Source organism: Equus quagga, chromosome 6 (assembly GCF_021613505.1).
Source record: "Equus quagga isolate Etosha38 chromosome 6, UCLA_HA_Equagga_1.0, whole genome shotgun sequence".
NCBI lineage: Eukaryota > Metazoa > Chordata > Mammalia > Perissodactyla > Equidae > Equus > Equus quagga.
The window spans coordinates 79,843,465-79,858,695 of record NC_060272.1 but is presented as its reverse complement, the minus strand read 5'-3'; the positions used below and the strand labels follow the sequence as shown (position 1 = coordinate 79,858,695).

Here is a 15,231-nt window from a genome sequence, read left to right as displayed (position 1 = left end):
CCACTCTCCTACCTTCCCTTCTTTCCTTTTATTCAACAAATAGTTGTTGTATGCCTTCTATAAGCCAGGTACTCAGCTAGACCAGTATATACGAACATGACTAAGACAGTGGCACTGTTCCTGCTCTTGATTTAACAGTTTAGGAGACAAAATTGATGTGGACAGCAATTTGATATCTAAAATTTCACTAGGAGGACAAGAAAGGGAAAAGCATCCTGGTCAGGAGGAGCTGGTGTGTGTAAAGGCTTGGGGCGTAGGGAAATGTGAAAAGCACATGGTGTATGTGGGGAAAGAAGTGTTATGGGGCTGGAGTGCCATATTAATGGGATGCTTTGGAAAGTGAGGAGGGAAGAGTCAGTGCCAGGTGAGGGGCCTGGAATAGTTAAGGTGAGACTGTGAAGACACCAGAAACAATCCTAATTTTTGGATTTTTATACCTCTACTCTTTACCCATTAGGGCATCTGGGCAGACAGGTGAAGAGAGAGTCAGTATTTTTATGGCTAACAGAGGAAATGGTAGAGGGTGCACACCTATACTTTTCTGCATTGTCCATCTTTTCTCTTGGTTTTGTTTTACAATAAAGAGATAAAAAAAAGTTATTTCTAAAATAATGAATTAGAACAAATTTATGTTTTTAATCAGCAGCAAAATAAATGTTTTTTTATAATTGGACAAAAGCTTTTACCACTTGTTAACTCAAGCATTAAATTATAAGAGAGAGTCTTCCAATTTAGCAGATTAACCTATTTTGAGGCCTTATCCGTTAACAAATGTAAGAGAGAGGTTTCTCTTGCCCCATTAATCAATCAATCAATTAACTTTCAATATAACCTTATGGATTCTTTTATTCAATAGGTTATACATATACTCAGAGACATTGTGGGTTCGGATCCAGACCACTGCAATAAAGCAAGTCGGACAATTTTTTGTTTTTTTCCCAGTGCATATAAAAGTTATGTTTACACTATAGTCTATTAAGTGTGCAATAAAATTATGCCTAAGAAAAATGTACATACCTTAATTAAAAGAGACTTTATTGCTAAAAAATGCTAACCATCACCTGAGCCTTCAGCAGTCATAATCTTTTTGCCGGTAGAGGACCTTGTAAATAATGCACTATCTGGGAACGCAATACAGCAGAGTGTAATAAGACGGGGTATGCCTGTAAAACATGACTGCCATGAATTACTTCGATGCTCAAAGTGTACCAGATTCAGCCGGGGGAAGCCGCTTCAAGTACGTGCCTGTCCTTCTGACGTGTCCCCATTATTTTTTGAGTACTTCCTTACCTCTAGGCACAAGATGTTCCAGGCTCATCTCGTACTTTCCCTGCACAAGTCTTAGAATCAGCCATTTATCCAGGGAGCGCAACATGTTTTAAATATTCTAAATATTCTTCAGAGGCATGTTTTAAAAATAATTTTTATTTACCATGTTTAAAAAACTCCATTTCATAATACCATTTTATATCTAATGCCAATTAATTTCTAGTGCCATTTTAAACACTTACCCACAATCCAATATATGGGAATGAGACCCTGATCTTGTGACCAAGATTCTCCCAATTACACTAGTTTTAAGAATATAAACTAATGAGGCTGGCAAGAGATGAGAGTATTTACATTTAAAAAAATGTAGCTTTAAAAAACGTGTGTAAATAAAACACATCTCAGCAATTTTTGAACCTTTATAAATACTTTATTCTATTTCCAGATAGGATATTGAAATTTACATGTTATTTTTAAGATAATATATAGGTAGGTAACTGAAATAAAATATACAAGAAATTTATCAGATATAAGATAATGAGAAAACCAGAAATGTTTTAAACTTAATTTGTCCTATTAGGAACATCAGGACTCGTAGAATCAACCCAGGCCTTGTGTATCAATAATTTCTTTCTGTAAGTACTTGTTGACCCTTCCAGAGAGCATGCTGTGCTACTGTGTCTAAGAAATCAGTGAATAACTAGGTTTTCCATCTTAGCAAAGTACAAAGCATTACTTCAATCCTAGGTCTTCTGACAGAATCCAAAAGCAAATACAAGGCATCTTCATTATTACAAAGGAAATCAATGAAGACTCAAAAGGATAAACATCCAGTACTTAAAAAAATCCCAAATTCTCAATTTGGAGCAATATAATCCCCATATTATCTTTTTCTAAAAAAGACCTTTTCCAGCTTGTTTCCAGACTTCTTTTACTCCTTTAATGCTTTCTTTTTTCACACATTTCCAGTATTCTTGTATACTTAGTTGTTGTGGTACCTGTTAACCAAAAGTAAAAATTAACGGGTCATTCTCTTTGAGGTTAAACATGACTTCATGTGTACTTTGCTACTATTTACTTCCCACATTCCTCCCAGAAGTATCTGAGGTGGATTATGTCATAAAAGATGACTGCAACTGAACCGTAAAATAAGGGTAAAAGGTAAAAAGTGAGAGTGACGTCAGAATCTCCTCAGGGTAACCAAGGGATGGAGGCAGACTGTACATGAATGGATGTTCCTCCCTCAGAAGACACTGAAGACTTCGTGGAATCTGCTTTCATATGCTGCTCTCAAAATGTAATTATTTCATAATGTTTTTATTTTATAATATTTTCCTTTTTCTAGTGTACTTTATTTAGCTATGTGGAATAAAAATTATAAACCTAAAGCTTTGATTTAATCTTGGCTAAAATTAAAAAGAAAGAGACTATAGGTTACAATTTCTTTTTAAGAAAGAAAAGAAATAATTCACATAGTGCTTTGTGAATTAAGAGCGCTGTGTGGTAATTATTCCTCTCAACTAAATGAGAAAGTAAAGGGGAGAAAATATTTGGATCCTGGTGACCACAGGAGCACAGTATTGCTGGAAATCCACCTAATGGAAGCTAAAGTCTATTTTAGATTATACATACGTTCTTTGTCCTATCTTTGCTTTACAGCACTTCTCTTTAATGTTTTTTGAGAAATGACAAAGAGGCTCCTGGGTATATTAAATTGTTAACTGCAAAAGTTGGTTTAATATCCAGGAATATGATTATTAACTATGAGGTGTTAGATGGCTATAAAGCTTGTAAAACATGTTTACTAATGGAAATCATATTTGTTTATTTTTCATAAAATACGTTTGTAGCAGGAAAATGAATTTGCTTTTCTAAGTTGCAAATAAACAGCTTTGTTTTTCTGAGCCCACCATATCCTCTCGTCCTTCTCCCTTCTTCTGGCCTAACCACCTACTGATGTAGTTCTCTTTGGAGCCTTGTTTTCAACCTGAAGACTGTTTTCATGAGAGTGCTTCTAGCAGGTTCTAAACAAAATGTTGAGTTTGGTTTGTCCCACAGTTATAGACCAACATGTTAATTTGAGTGAATAATGATGATAGCTAATATTTAGTTCAAATGTCTCAGCCACTATGTTAAGTATTTTACACCTAATTCTCCTACTAATTCTTTCTGGTAGATTCTATTGGTTTCTTCATTGTGCAGATGAGGAATCTGAGGCTCAGAAAAATTAAGCGGCTTTGCAAGATTCGGCAGTTAATAAGTGATAGGGTGGAATTTGAATCTAGGTGTGTCTAACTACAGAGCCCAAAGTAAAATTCTAGGCTATGATATCTGAATAGTGGTTTCTGATTAGATTCAGATTTAAAAAGAAAAATGTTACATCTCATCTGTAGGAGATAGTTCAGTGTTAAATTAAGGCTTGCAATCTCTTTATAAAAAGATAACTTTTTTTCATGAGTTTTTGATGAAAACTACATTTAGGACTACACATTTGTTCAAATTCTAGGTTTAATGTCATTCATTTAATTACAATGTAAACATGCAGTTATTTAAAAACTCAAAATCTGTTACCCATAAGCCTCGATGCATCCTGTTTTTTAACACCCCAAGAAACTCTCCATGACTAAGACATTCATCACCATCCAAATCAAAGATCTTGAAGACAGTGTCCAAAATGTTGTTCGAGAGCTCCTGTCCTGTTGCTACTTTTACAGCTCTCTTAAACTCCGCTGAAAAGAAAGAAAACAAAACAACTGGACAACCATGCGAGAGAGTCTAAGTGGAATTAATCTAAATTTTCACTATTTGAGAAAAACAAATCTAAATACTCATTATCTGGGAAGCAAAAACATAATACTCACCAAGAATGTATTCAAATAATAAATTTGGCTGAGAAATGTAATGAAAGTAATCACAATATAAGTAGCCTATTTTAATCTAATCAGTGTTTTAACACAAATATTTAAATATTTTCTTCTTTTCTAGGGAAAAATAAGAAAGTAAAAGCAAATAAAGTAATTGTTAAACATAACAGTTGGTGTTGCACATCTAGAATAACAATTGAATTAATTAAAAGGCCAATGAATTGTTTTACTGATAATGGGCTCCTTGATTGGTATTATCTAGTTGAGGAATAGAGTGATATTGTTTACAGATGATAAATAATTCATATAACTTACCTAGTCTGACAGGGCGATGCGCTAAACTAAACATTTGCATGGCAATAGCAAAGTCTTCCAAATGGGTCGTAAAATGACAAAATGACTTGAACTCATCCAAAGTAATGCTCTAATAAAAGAACAAAAGTGAGTTTTTTTACAATCTTGTAAATACATTAAAATAATCTTATGAATCTAAGTGTGAGCCCTCTTTTCCATCATAAAGCTTATGAACATATATCTTTCTAAGTAAGTCTATTAAAAAGTTTGAGATGCAGAATAGAATTAGAGATTTTCAAGATTAGGAGAACTCTAAGAATTACCTGGCAGGGCCACTGGGTAGGACTGTGCAGACGGCACCCTGTGTGAATGGGGTCTCCCGGAGTTGTGCAGCGCAAGACTTGAGGTGGCCCTGTGTTAGAGACTGAATTGTGTCCTTAAAATTCCCATGTTGAGGCCCTAATCCTCAATGCAACTGTGTTTGGAGATAAGGCCTTGGGGAGGTAATTAAGGCTAAATGAGGCCATAAGGGCGGGGCCCTAATCCGACAGGACTGGTGTCTGGATAAGAAGAGGAAGACCCACCCAAGAGCTCTCTCATTCTGCTGTGAGCACAGAGAAAAGGCCACAAGGGTACACAGCAAGAAGACGGTGGTCTGCGAGCTGGGAGGAGACATCTCACCAGAAATCAGCCCTGTTGGCACCTTGATCTTGGACTTCTAACCTTCAGAATTGTGAGAAAATAAATTAAAAAAAAAATTTGTTGTCTATGCCACCCAGGCTGTTCTATTTTGTTACGGCATCTTGAGAAGACTAATACCTCCTGTCGAGTCCTTAGTTTTCTACTTTGTTTGGTCAGTGGACACAGCACAGAGGAAGAGTACTGGCTTGTGGAGTTGGTTGGACCTATGCTAAAACCCCAGTTCTGCCATTTACTGTGGGTGTGGTCTTGGCCCCTCTGAGCCTTAGGGATTGAGTAATGTGGTGAAGCTCTACTAAACGGAACAATCAGGATTTGATCCTTGGTCCATCTGACTTCAAAACCTATGCACTTAAAAACAAAACAAGCAGATCAAGAGTGGAGGTGACATCAGTGTCATGGTGGAGTGAGCTCGCCGGGGACTCTCTCCCCTCCAAAATACAACCAAAAGGAGCAACACATTCCAACAAAAAATGCTAATAGCACAGAAATCATCCGAGACCCACATCAGCCAAACGAGGGTGGAGAAGCTGGAGTCTGCCTCGGAGGAGCTGGAACAGGGTAAGAGAGAACTTCGTTCCCTCCCCTAGAGACTGGGATCACTGCCACGCGTGAGGGAAGGAGCAGGGGAGGGGCCGTGCATCCGCATGATCATCCAGGATTCCCACAGACTTGTGCAGTGGAAACTCTCTAACGGGGGAAAGCTTTCACATGGGGGAAGCCCAGCAAGCCAGGGCCCCAAAAAACCAGAGAGCCAGAGCTGATTGGAATCCAGGTCTGCGTGGGAGAGAAAGTGCCCCTCCTCCCACAAACTGCGGTGTGCGCCAGCATGGCAGCTGAAGGCGAAGGGCTCAGAAAGTGCTGTGCTCGACTCCCATCTAGTGGTGACAGGCTGTAACTGCAACCGAATAATATCACTGCATAAAAACCATTCCTTTACCATCCAGCAATTCATAAAAGCTCCAGACCAGAAGGAAAACAATAAAAACACAGAATTATGTCCTGAGGACTTGGAAATAGATAAACTAAGTGAGAATGAATTCAGAATAGCTATCATCAAAAAACTCAATGAGGTAAAGGGAAATATGGAGAAACAAGTCAACGAGTTCTGGAGTTACTTCACAAAAGAGATTGAAACTATAAAGAAGAATCAATCACAAATACTAGAGATGAAAAATACAATGGATCAGATAAAACAGAATACAGATCCCATGAATGCCCGTGTAGATACCATAGAGGAGCAAATTAGCATAACTGAAGATAGACAGGTTGAATGGCTCCAGACAGAGGAAGAAAGAGCACTAAGATTAAAAAAACTGAAGAAAATCTCCGAGAAATAGCTGACTCAATGATAAAAATGCAACTTAAGAATCATCGGTATTCCCAAGGGTGTGGAAAAGGAAAATGGAGCTGAAAGTGTGCTCAATGAACTCACAGCAGAGAACCTCCCAAATCTAGGGATTGAGAGAGAAATGTGTGTAGAAGAAGCTTTCAGATCTCTGAGATTTGTCAATGTAAAAAGACCTACTGCAAGGTGTATAGTAGTAAAAATGGCAAAAATGAAGGACAAAGAAAGAATACTCAGGGCAGCAAGGCACAAGAAAATAACCTATAAAGGAACACTTAGACTTTCAGCGGATTTCTCTACAGAAACCTCACAAGCTAGAAGAGATTGGAATGACATATTCAAAACTTTAAAGGATAAAAATCTTGAGCCAAGAATACGCTACCTGGCAAAAATATCCTTCTAAATCTTTTCCAGACAAACAAAAGCTAGGGGACGTTGAAGCCACAAGACCCCCCCCTACAAGAAATCCTCAAGAAGGCCCTCATACATGAAAAAAGAAAAAACGGGAGAAAGGGGTCACAAAACACAGAGTAGGGAGACAAATAGAATCATAATAGGATAGCAAATATTCAACTATGGTATTAGGATAAAGGGAAGGAAATCACCAAAAACAAAGACAATCTTATCACTCTAACCACAAACTCACAACACAAGTTGGAATAAGAGATGAAAATAAATAACTTAGGAGGGGAGGAGGAAAGGGACTGAATCAGTTTAGGCTAAGGACATAAGAGGCTACCAGAAAATGCACTATGTTATCCACGAGATTCTGAATACAAACTTCAGGGTAGCCACTAAACTAAAAAACAGAACAGAGACACAAAACATAAATAAGGAAAAAGCTAAGAAACCCAGCATAAGAAATTGCAGAAGTCAATGGGTAGGCTAAAACACACAGAACGAGAAACAAAGGAAATGCAGGAAAACCGGAAAACGAGCAACAGAATGAAAGCATTAAGCCCTCATGCATCAATACTCACCCTCAATGTAAACGGATTGAACTCTCCAATAAAAAGACACAGAGTGGCAGGAAGGATTAAAGAACAAGGTCCAACAATTTGTTGCTTCCAGGAAACACACCTCAGCTCCAAGGACAAACACAGGCTCAGAGTGAAGGGGTGGAAGACAACACTCCAAGCTAATAGCAAACAAAAGAAAGCAGGTGTCGCAATACTTAGACAAAATAGATTTCAAGATAAGGCAGGTAAAGAGAGACAAAGAGGGGCAATATATAACGATCAAAGGGACACTTCATCCAGAAGAAATAATGCTTATAAATATCTATGCACCCAACACAGGAGCACAAAGTTCATAAAGCAACTATTAACAAACCTAAAAGAAGATATCAAAAATAACACAATAACAGTAGGGGACCTCAACACCCCACTCACATCAACGGACAGATCATCCAGAAAGAAAATCAACAAAGAAACAGTGGAGCTAAACAAAAAGCTAAAACAATTGGACTTAATAGACATATATAGAACACTCCATCCAAAAACAGCAGAATACACATTCTTCTAAGGTGTGCATGGAACATTCTCAAGGATAGACCATATGTTGGGAAACAAGGCAAGTCTCCACAAATTTGAAAAAATTGAAATAATAACAAGCATCTTCTCTGATCATAATGCTATAAAGCTAGAAATTAATTACAAGAAAAAAGCTGAGAAAGGCACAAAGATGTGGAGACTAAACAATATGCTATTCAACAAGCAATGGATCATTGAAGAAATTAAGGAAGAAATCAAAAAATACGTGGAGACAAATGAAAAGGATAACATGCCATACCAACTCATATGGGATGCAGCAAAAGCTGTATTAAGAGGGAAATTCATCGCAATTCAGGCACATCTTAACAAAGAAGAAAAACCCCAAGTAAGCAATCTTAAACTACACCTAACTGAATTAGAGAAAGAAGAACAAACAAAGCCCAAAGTCAGCAGGAGAGAAATAATAAAAATCAGAGCAGAAATAGATGCTATTGAAACAAAAAAGGCAGTAGAAAGGATCAATGAAACAAAGAGCTGGTTCTTTGAGAAAATAAATAAAATTGACAAACCCCAAGCCAGACTTACAAAGAAAAAAGAGAGAAAGCTCAAATAAAGAAAAACAGAAATGAAAGAGGAGAAATAACAACAGACTCCACAGAAATACAACAGATTATAAGAGAATACTACGAAAAACTACATGCCAGCAAAATGGATAACCTAGAGGAAATGGATAAATGCTTGGACTCCTACGATCTCCCAAAGCTCACTCAAGAAGAAGCACACAATTTGAACAGACCAATCACAAGGAAAGAGATTGAAACAGCAATCAAAAGTATCCCAAAGTATAAAACCCCAGGACCAGATAGCTTTCCTGGGGAATTCTATCAAACTTTCAGAGAGGATTTAATACCTATCCTTTTCAAGCTATTCCAAAAAATTAGGGAGATGGAACACTTTGTAACACATTCTACAAAGCCAACATCATGCTTATACCAAACCTGACAAGGACAGCATGAAAAAAGAGAACTACAGGCCAACATAGCTGATGAACATAGATGCAAAAATTCTCAATAAAATTTTGGCAACCCAAATTCAGCAATTCATCAAAAGGATCATACATCATGACCAAGTGGGATTCAAACCAGGGACACATGGATGGCTCAATATCTGCAAATCAATCAACGTGATACACCACATCAACAAATTGAGGAATAAAAACCACATGATCATCTCAATAGATGCAGAGAAAGCATGTGACAAGATCCAACAGCCATTTATGATAAAAACTCTTAACAAAATGGGGATGGAAGGGAACTACCTCAACATAATAAAGGCCATATATGACAAACTCACAGCCAACATCATACTCAAAGGGCAAAAACTGAACGCCATCCCTTTGAGAACAGGAACAAGACAAGGATGCCCACTATCACCACTCTTATTCAACATAGTACTGGAGGTTTTGGCCAGAGCAATTAGGTAAGAGAAAGGAATAAAAGGAATCCAAATAGGGAGTGAAGAAGTGAAACTCTTGCTGTTTGCAGACGACATAATGTTATATATAGAAAAACCCAAAGAATCCATTGGAAAACTAATAGAAATAATTAACAACAACAGTAAAGTTGCAGGGTACAAAATCAACTTATAAAAATCAGTTGCTTTTCTATAATCTAATAATGAACTTACAGAAAGAGAACTCAAGAATACAATTCCATTTACAATTGCAACTAAAAGAATAAAGTACCAAGGAATAAATTTAACCAAGGAGGTGAAGGACTTACACAATGAAAACTATAAGACATTACTGAAAGAAATTGATAACGACATAAAGGGATGGAAAGAGATTCCATGCACATGATTAGAAGAATAACCATAGTTAAAATGTCCATACTACCCAAAGCAATCTACAGATTCAATGCAATCCCAATCAGAATCCTGATGACATTTGTCATGGAAATAGAACAAAGAATCCTAAAATTCATATGGGGCAACCAAAGACCCCGAATTGCTAAGGCAATCCCGAGAAAAAAGAACAAAGCTGGAGGTATCACAATCCCTGACTTCAAAATGTACTACAAAGCCATAGTGATCAAAACAGCATGGTACTGGTACAAAAACAGGCACACAGGTCAAGGGAACTGAACTGAAAGCCCAGAAATAAAACCACACATCTACGGACAGCCAATCTTCAACAAAGGAGCCAAGAACATACAATGCAGAAAAGACAGTTTCTTCAATAAATGGTGTTGGGAAAACGAGGCAGCCACAGGCAAAAGAATGAAGGTAGACCAGTATCTACCTTCATACACAAAAATAAACTCAAATGGATCAAAGACTTGAAGATAAGTCCTGAAACCATAAAAGTCTTGGAAGATAATATAGGTAGTACACCCTTTGACACTGAACTAAAAAGGATCTTTTAGAATACCATGTCTTCTCAGACAAGAGAAACAAAAGAAAAACTAAACAAGTGGGAGTTCATCAGACTAAAGAGCTTCTGCAAGGTAATAGAAACTAGGTTCAAAACAAAGAGACAACTCACCAATTGGCAGAAAATATTTGCAAATCATATATCTGACAAGGCGTTAATCTTCATAATATATAAGGAACTCACACAACTGAACAATAAAAAAACAAACAGCCTGATCAAAAAATGGGCAGAGGATATGAACAGACATTTTTCCAAAGAAGATATACAGATGGCCAACAGGCACATGAGAAGATGTTCAACATCACTAGTCATCAGGGAAATGAAAATCAAAACTACACTAAGATATCACCTTACGCCTGTTAAAATGGCTATAATCACTAAGACTAAAAATAACAAATGTTGGAGAGGATGTGGAGAAAAGGGAACATTCATCCACTGCTGGTGGGAATGCAAACTGGTGCAGCCACTATGGAAAACAATATGGAGATTTCTCAAAAAGCTAAAAATAGAATTACCTTATGACCCAGCTATACCACTAGTGGGTATCTACCCAAACAACTTGAAATCGACAATCCAAAGTAAGATATGCACCCCTATGTTCATTGCAGCACTATTCACAATAGCCAAGACTTGGACACAATCCAAGTGCCCGTCAACTGATGACTGAATAAAGAAGATGTGGTATATATATATATATATATATATATATATATAACGGAATACTACTCAGCCATAAAAAAGGACAAATTTATCCTATTTGCAACAACATGGAAGGACCTTAAGGAATCATGTTAAGCAAAATATGCCAGACTGAGAAAGACAAACACCAGATGATTTCACTCATTTGTGGAATATGAACAAACACACGGACAAAGAAAACAGCTCAGTGGTTACCAGGGGAAGGGGGTGGGGGTAGGCACAGGGGGTGAAGGAGAGCACTTATGTGGTGACAGTCAAGAAATAATGTATAACTGAAATCTCACATTGATGTAAACTATTATGAACTCAACAAGAAAAAAAAAACAGCAAAAAGTAAAAAAAAAAACCCTAGTTTTTCCACTGAAAAAGTAAACAAAGTGTGAAAATTCTTAATTTTAAAGTAAATTCTTCCCTGCCTGAAGTAGTTTCTCTTTGTAGGAACCTTCAGGATCATACCTCTTGAATGTGTGGTCTTATTCAAATTTCACTGCTTTCAGCTTTTGTGAATTTATGGAACTTTTATTTTTAAAATTTTAAGTTTTTGAAGAAGTAATACATACACATGGTAAAAAAAATTCTAACAGTACAATGAATAAAAAATGGAAAGTCTTTTCTCTTTTGACCTCCAGCTCCCTTACCCAGAGGTAAAGCACTGTTATCAATTCCTTGTGTACCCTTCCACAAATGTTCTACTGATATAAAAGCACACACACACATCTACTCACCCTTGTTTTACACAGAGGGAGTATCTTCTTCATACATTTTTACATCTTGCTTTTTTCTCTTAATGACAGATCTTATCAATACAAATAAGAGAATGGCCATTTCTCTAAATCATGATCTCAAAGCAGCTACCGGGTGGACCTTTTTTTCTTTTTGCTGAGGAAGATTTGCCCCGAGCTAACATCTGTTGCCAATCCTCTTTTTTTTTCTAATTTATTTTACTGAGGTTATAGAAATTTATAACATTGTGAAATTTCAGTTGTACATTATTATTTGTCAGTCACTATATAAATGAGCCCCTTTACCCCTTATGCTCACCCCCCAGCCCCCTTTCTCTCTGGTTTTACATATGAGTGAAATCACGTGGTGTTTGTCTTTCTCTGTCTGGCTTACTTCGCTTAACATAAAACCCTCAAGGTACATCCATGTTGTTGCAAATGGGACGATTTTATCTTTTTTTATTGCTGAGTAGTATTCCATTGTATATAGGTACACTACATCTTCCTTATCCAATCATCAGTTGATGGGCACTTGGATTACTTCCATGTCCTGGCTATTGTGAATATAATGCTGCAGTGAGCATAGGGGTGCATAAGTCTCTTTGAATTGTTGATTTCAAGTTCCTTGGATAAATACCCAGTAGTAGGATTGCTGGGTTATCTGGTATTCCTATTTTTAATTTTTTGAGAAATCTCTACACTGTTTTCCATAGTGGCTGCACCAGTTTGCATTCCCACCAGCAGTGGATGAGGGTTCCCTTTTCTCCACATCCTCTCCAACATTTGCTATTTTTTGTCTTGGTGATTACAGCCATTCTAACAGGTGTAAGGTGATATCTTAGTGTAGTTTTGATCTGCATTTCCCTGATGATTAGTGATGTTGAGAATCTTTTCATGTGCCTGTGGGGCATCTGTATACCTTCTTTGGAAAAATGTCTGTTCATATCCCCTGCCCATTTTTTGATTGGGTTGTTTCATTTTTTGTTGTTGAGTTGTTTGAGTTCTTTATATATTTTGGAGATTAATCCCTTGTCAGATACATGATTTGCAAATATTTTCTCCCAGTTGGTGGGTTGTCTTTTTGTTTTGCTCGTGGTTTACTTTGCCTTGCAGAAGCTCTTTAGTTTGATGAAGTCCCACTTGCTTATTTTTTCTTTTGTTTCCCTTGTCTGAGTAGACAGACATGGTATTTGAAAAGATTCTCTAACACCAATGTCAAAGAGTGTACTGCCTATATTTTCTTCTAGGAGTTTTATGGTTTCATATCTTACCTTCAAGTCTTTAATCCATTTTAAGTTAATTTTTGTGTATGGAGAAGGATAATGCTCTACCTTCATTCTTTTGCATATGGCTGTCCAGTTTTCCCAACACAATTTACTGAAGAGACTTTCTTTTCTGTCTTGTGTGTTCTTGGTGCCTTTGTCAAAGATCAGCTGTCCACAGATGTGTGGTTTTATTTCTGGGCTTTCAATTCTATTCTATTGATCTGTGTGTCTGTTTTTGTACCAATACTATGCTGTTTTGATTACTATACCTTGGTAGCATATTTTGAAGTCAGGGATTGTGACACCTCTAGTTTTGTTCTTTTTTCCCAGGATTGCTTTAGCTCTTTGGGGTCTTTTGTTGCCCCATATAAATTTCAGGATTTTTTGTTCTATTTCTGTGAAGAATGTCACTGGGATTCTGATTGGGATTCCACTGAATCTGTAGATTGCTTTAGGTAATATGACATTTTAACTATGTTTATTCTTCCCATCCATGTACATGGAATATCATTCCAATTCTTTATGTCATCATCGATTTTTTTTTCAATGTCTTACAGTTTTCATTGTATAGGTCTTTTACCTCCTTGTTTAAATTTATTTCTAGATATTTTATTCTTTTTGTTGTGACTGTAAATGGGACTGCATTCTTGAGTTCTCTGTTAGTTCATTATCGGAGTATTGAAATGCAACTGATTTTTGAAAGTTGCTTTTGTACCCTGAAAATTTGCTGTAGTTGTTGATTATTTCTAATAGTTTTCTGATGGGTCCTTTAGGGTTTTCTATATATAGAATCATGTTGTCTGCAAACAGTGCAAGTTTCACTGCTCCTTTGCCAATCTGGATAGCTTTTTTTTCTTTTTCTTGCCTAATTGCTCTGGCCCAAACCTCTAGTACTATGTTGAATAAGAGTGGTGAGAGTGGGCACCCTTGTCTTGTTCCTGTTCTCAGAGGGATGGCTTTCAGTTTTTCCCTGTTGAGTATGAAGTTGGCTGTGGGTCTGTCATATACCGCCTTTTTCATGTTGAGGTAATTTCCTTCTATACCCCTGTTATTGAGAGTTCTTATCATAAACGGATGCTGGATCTTGTCAAATGCTTTCTCTGTATTTAGGGAGATGATCATGTGATTTTTACTTTTCATTTTCTTTATGTGGTGTATCACTTTGATTGATTTGTGGATATTGAACCATCCCTGAGTCCCTGGTATAAAGCCCCCTTGATCATGGTGTACAATCCTTTTAATGTATTGCTGTATTTGGTATGCCAATACTTTGTTGAGGATTTTTGCATTTATGCTCATCAGCGATACTGGCTTGTAATTTTCCTTCTTTGTGTTGCCCTTTTCTGGCTTTGGGATCAGGGTGAGGTTGGTCTTGTAGAATGTGTTAGGAAGTGTTCCATGTTCTTCAATTTTTTGGAACAGTTTGAGAAGGATAGGTATTCAATCTTCTTTGAATGTTTGGTAGAATTCTCCAGGGAAACCATCTTGTCCTGGACTTTTATTTTTTGGGAGGTTTATGATTACCATTTCAATCTCTTTACTTGTGATTGGTCTATTCAGATTCTCTATTTCTTCTTGATTCAGTTTTGGGGGTTGTATGAGTTTAAGAATTTATCCCTTTCTTCTAGATTGTCCAATTTGTTGGTATGTAGTTTTTCATAGTATTCTCTTATAAGAGAATACTATGGTATTCTGTGGTATCCATTATAATTTCTCCTCTTTGATTTCTGACTATTTATTTGAGCCTTCTCTCGTTTTCTTAGTGAGTCTGGCTAAGGGTTTGTCAATTTTGCATATCTTCTCAAAGAACCAGCTCTTAGTTTCATTGATCATTTCTATTGTTTTCTTGGTTTCAATTTCATTTATTTCTGCTCTGATTTTTATTATTTCTCTCCTGCTGACTTTGGGCTTTGTTCGTTCTTCTTTTTCTAGTTCTGTTAGGTGTAGTTGCAGATTGCTTATTTGAAATTTTTCTTGTTTGTTAAGGTAGGCCTGCATTGCTATGAATACCTCTCTCAGTATTGCTTTTGCTGCATTCCATATGGGTTGGTATGGTCTATTTTCATTTGTCTCCAGATTTTTTTGATTTCTCCTTTAATTTTTTCATTGGTCCATTGCTTGTTCAATAGCATGTTGTTTAGTCTTCA

General features: G+C 36.8%; 1 protein-coding gene across 1 annotated transcript in view; it reads right to left on the bottom strand.

Moving 5' to 3' along the window:
* Positions 1-1,677: 1,677 nt before the first annotated feature.
* MICU2 (mitochondrial calcium uptake 2) overlaps positions 1,678-15,231 on the bottom strand; it is a 132,498-nt gene continuing 118,944 nt past the window's right edge. Inside the window, exons 10-12 of the mRNA XM_046664499.1 lie at positions 4,449-4,557; positions 3,841-3,998; positions 1,678-2,267 (exon numbers count right to left, since the gene is read on the bottom strand). Of these exons, the coding sequence (XP_046520455.1) occupies positions 2,163-2,267; positions 3,841-3,998; positions 4,449-4,557 (372 nt within the window). The 3' untranslated portion in view covers positions 1,678-2,162. The remainder of the gene's footprint in view (positions 2,268-3,840; positions 3,999-4,448; positions 4,558-15,231) is intronic.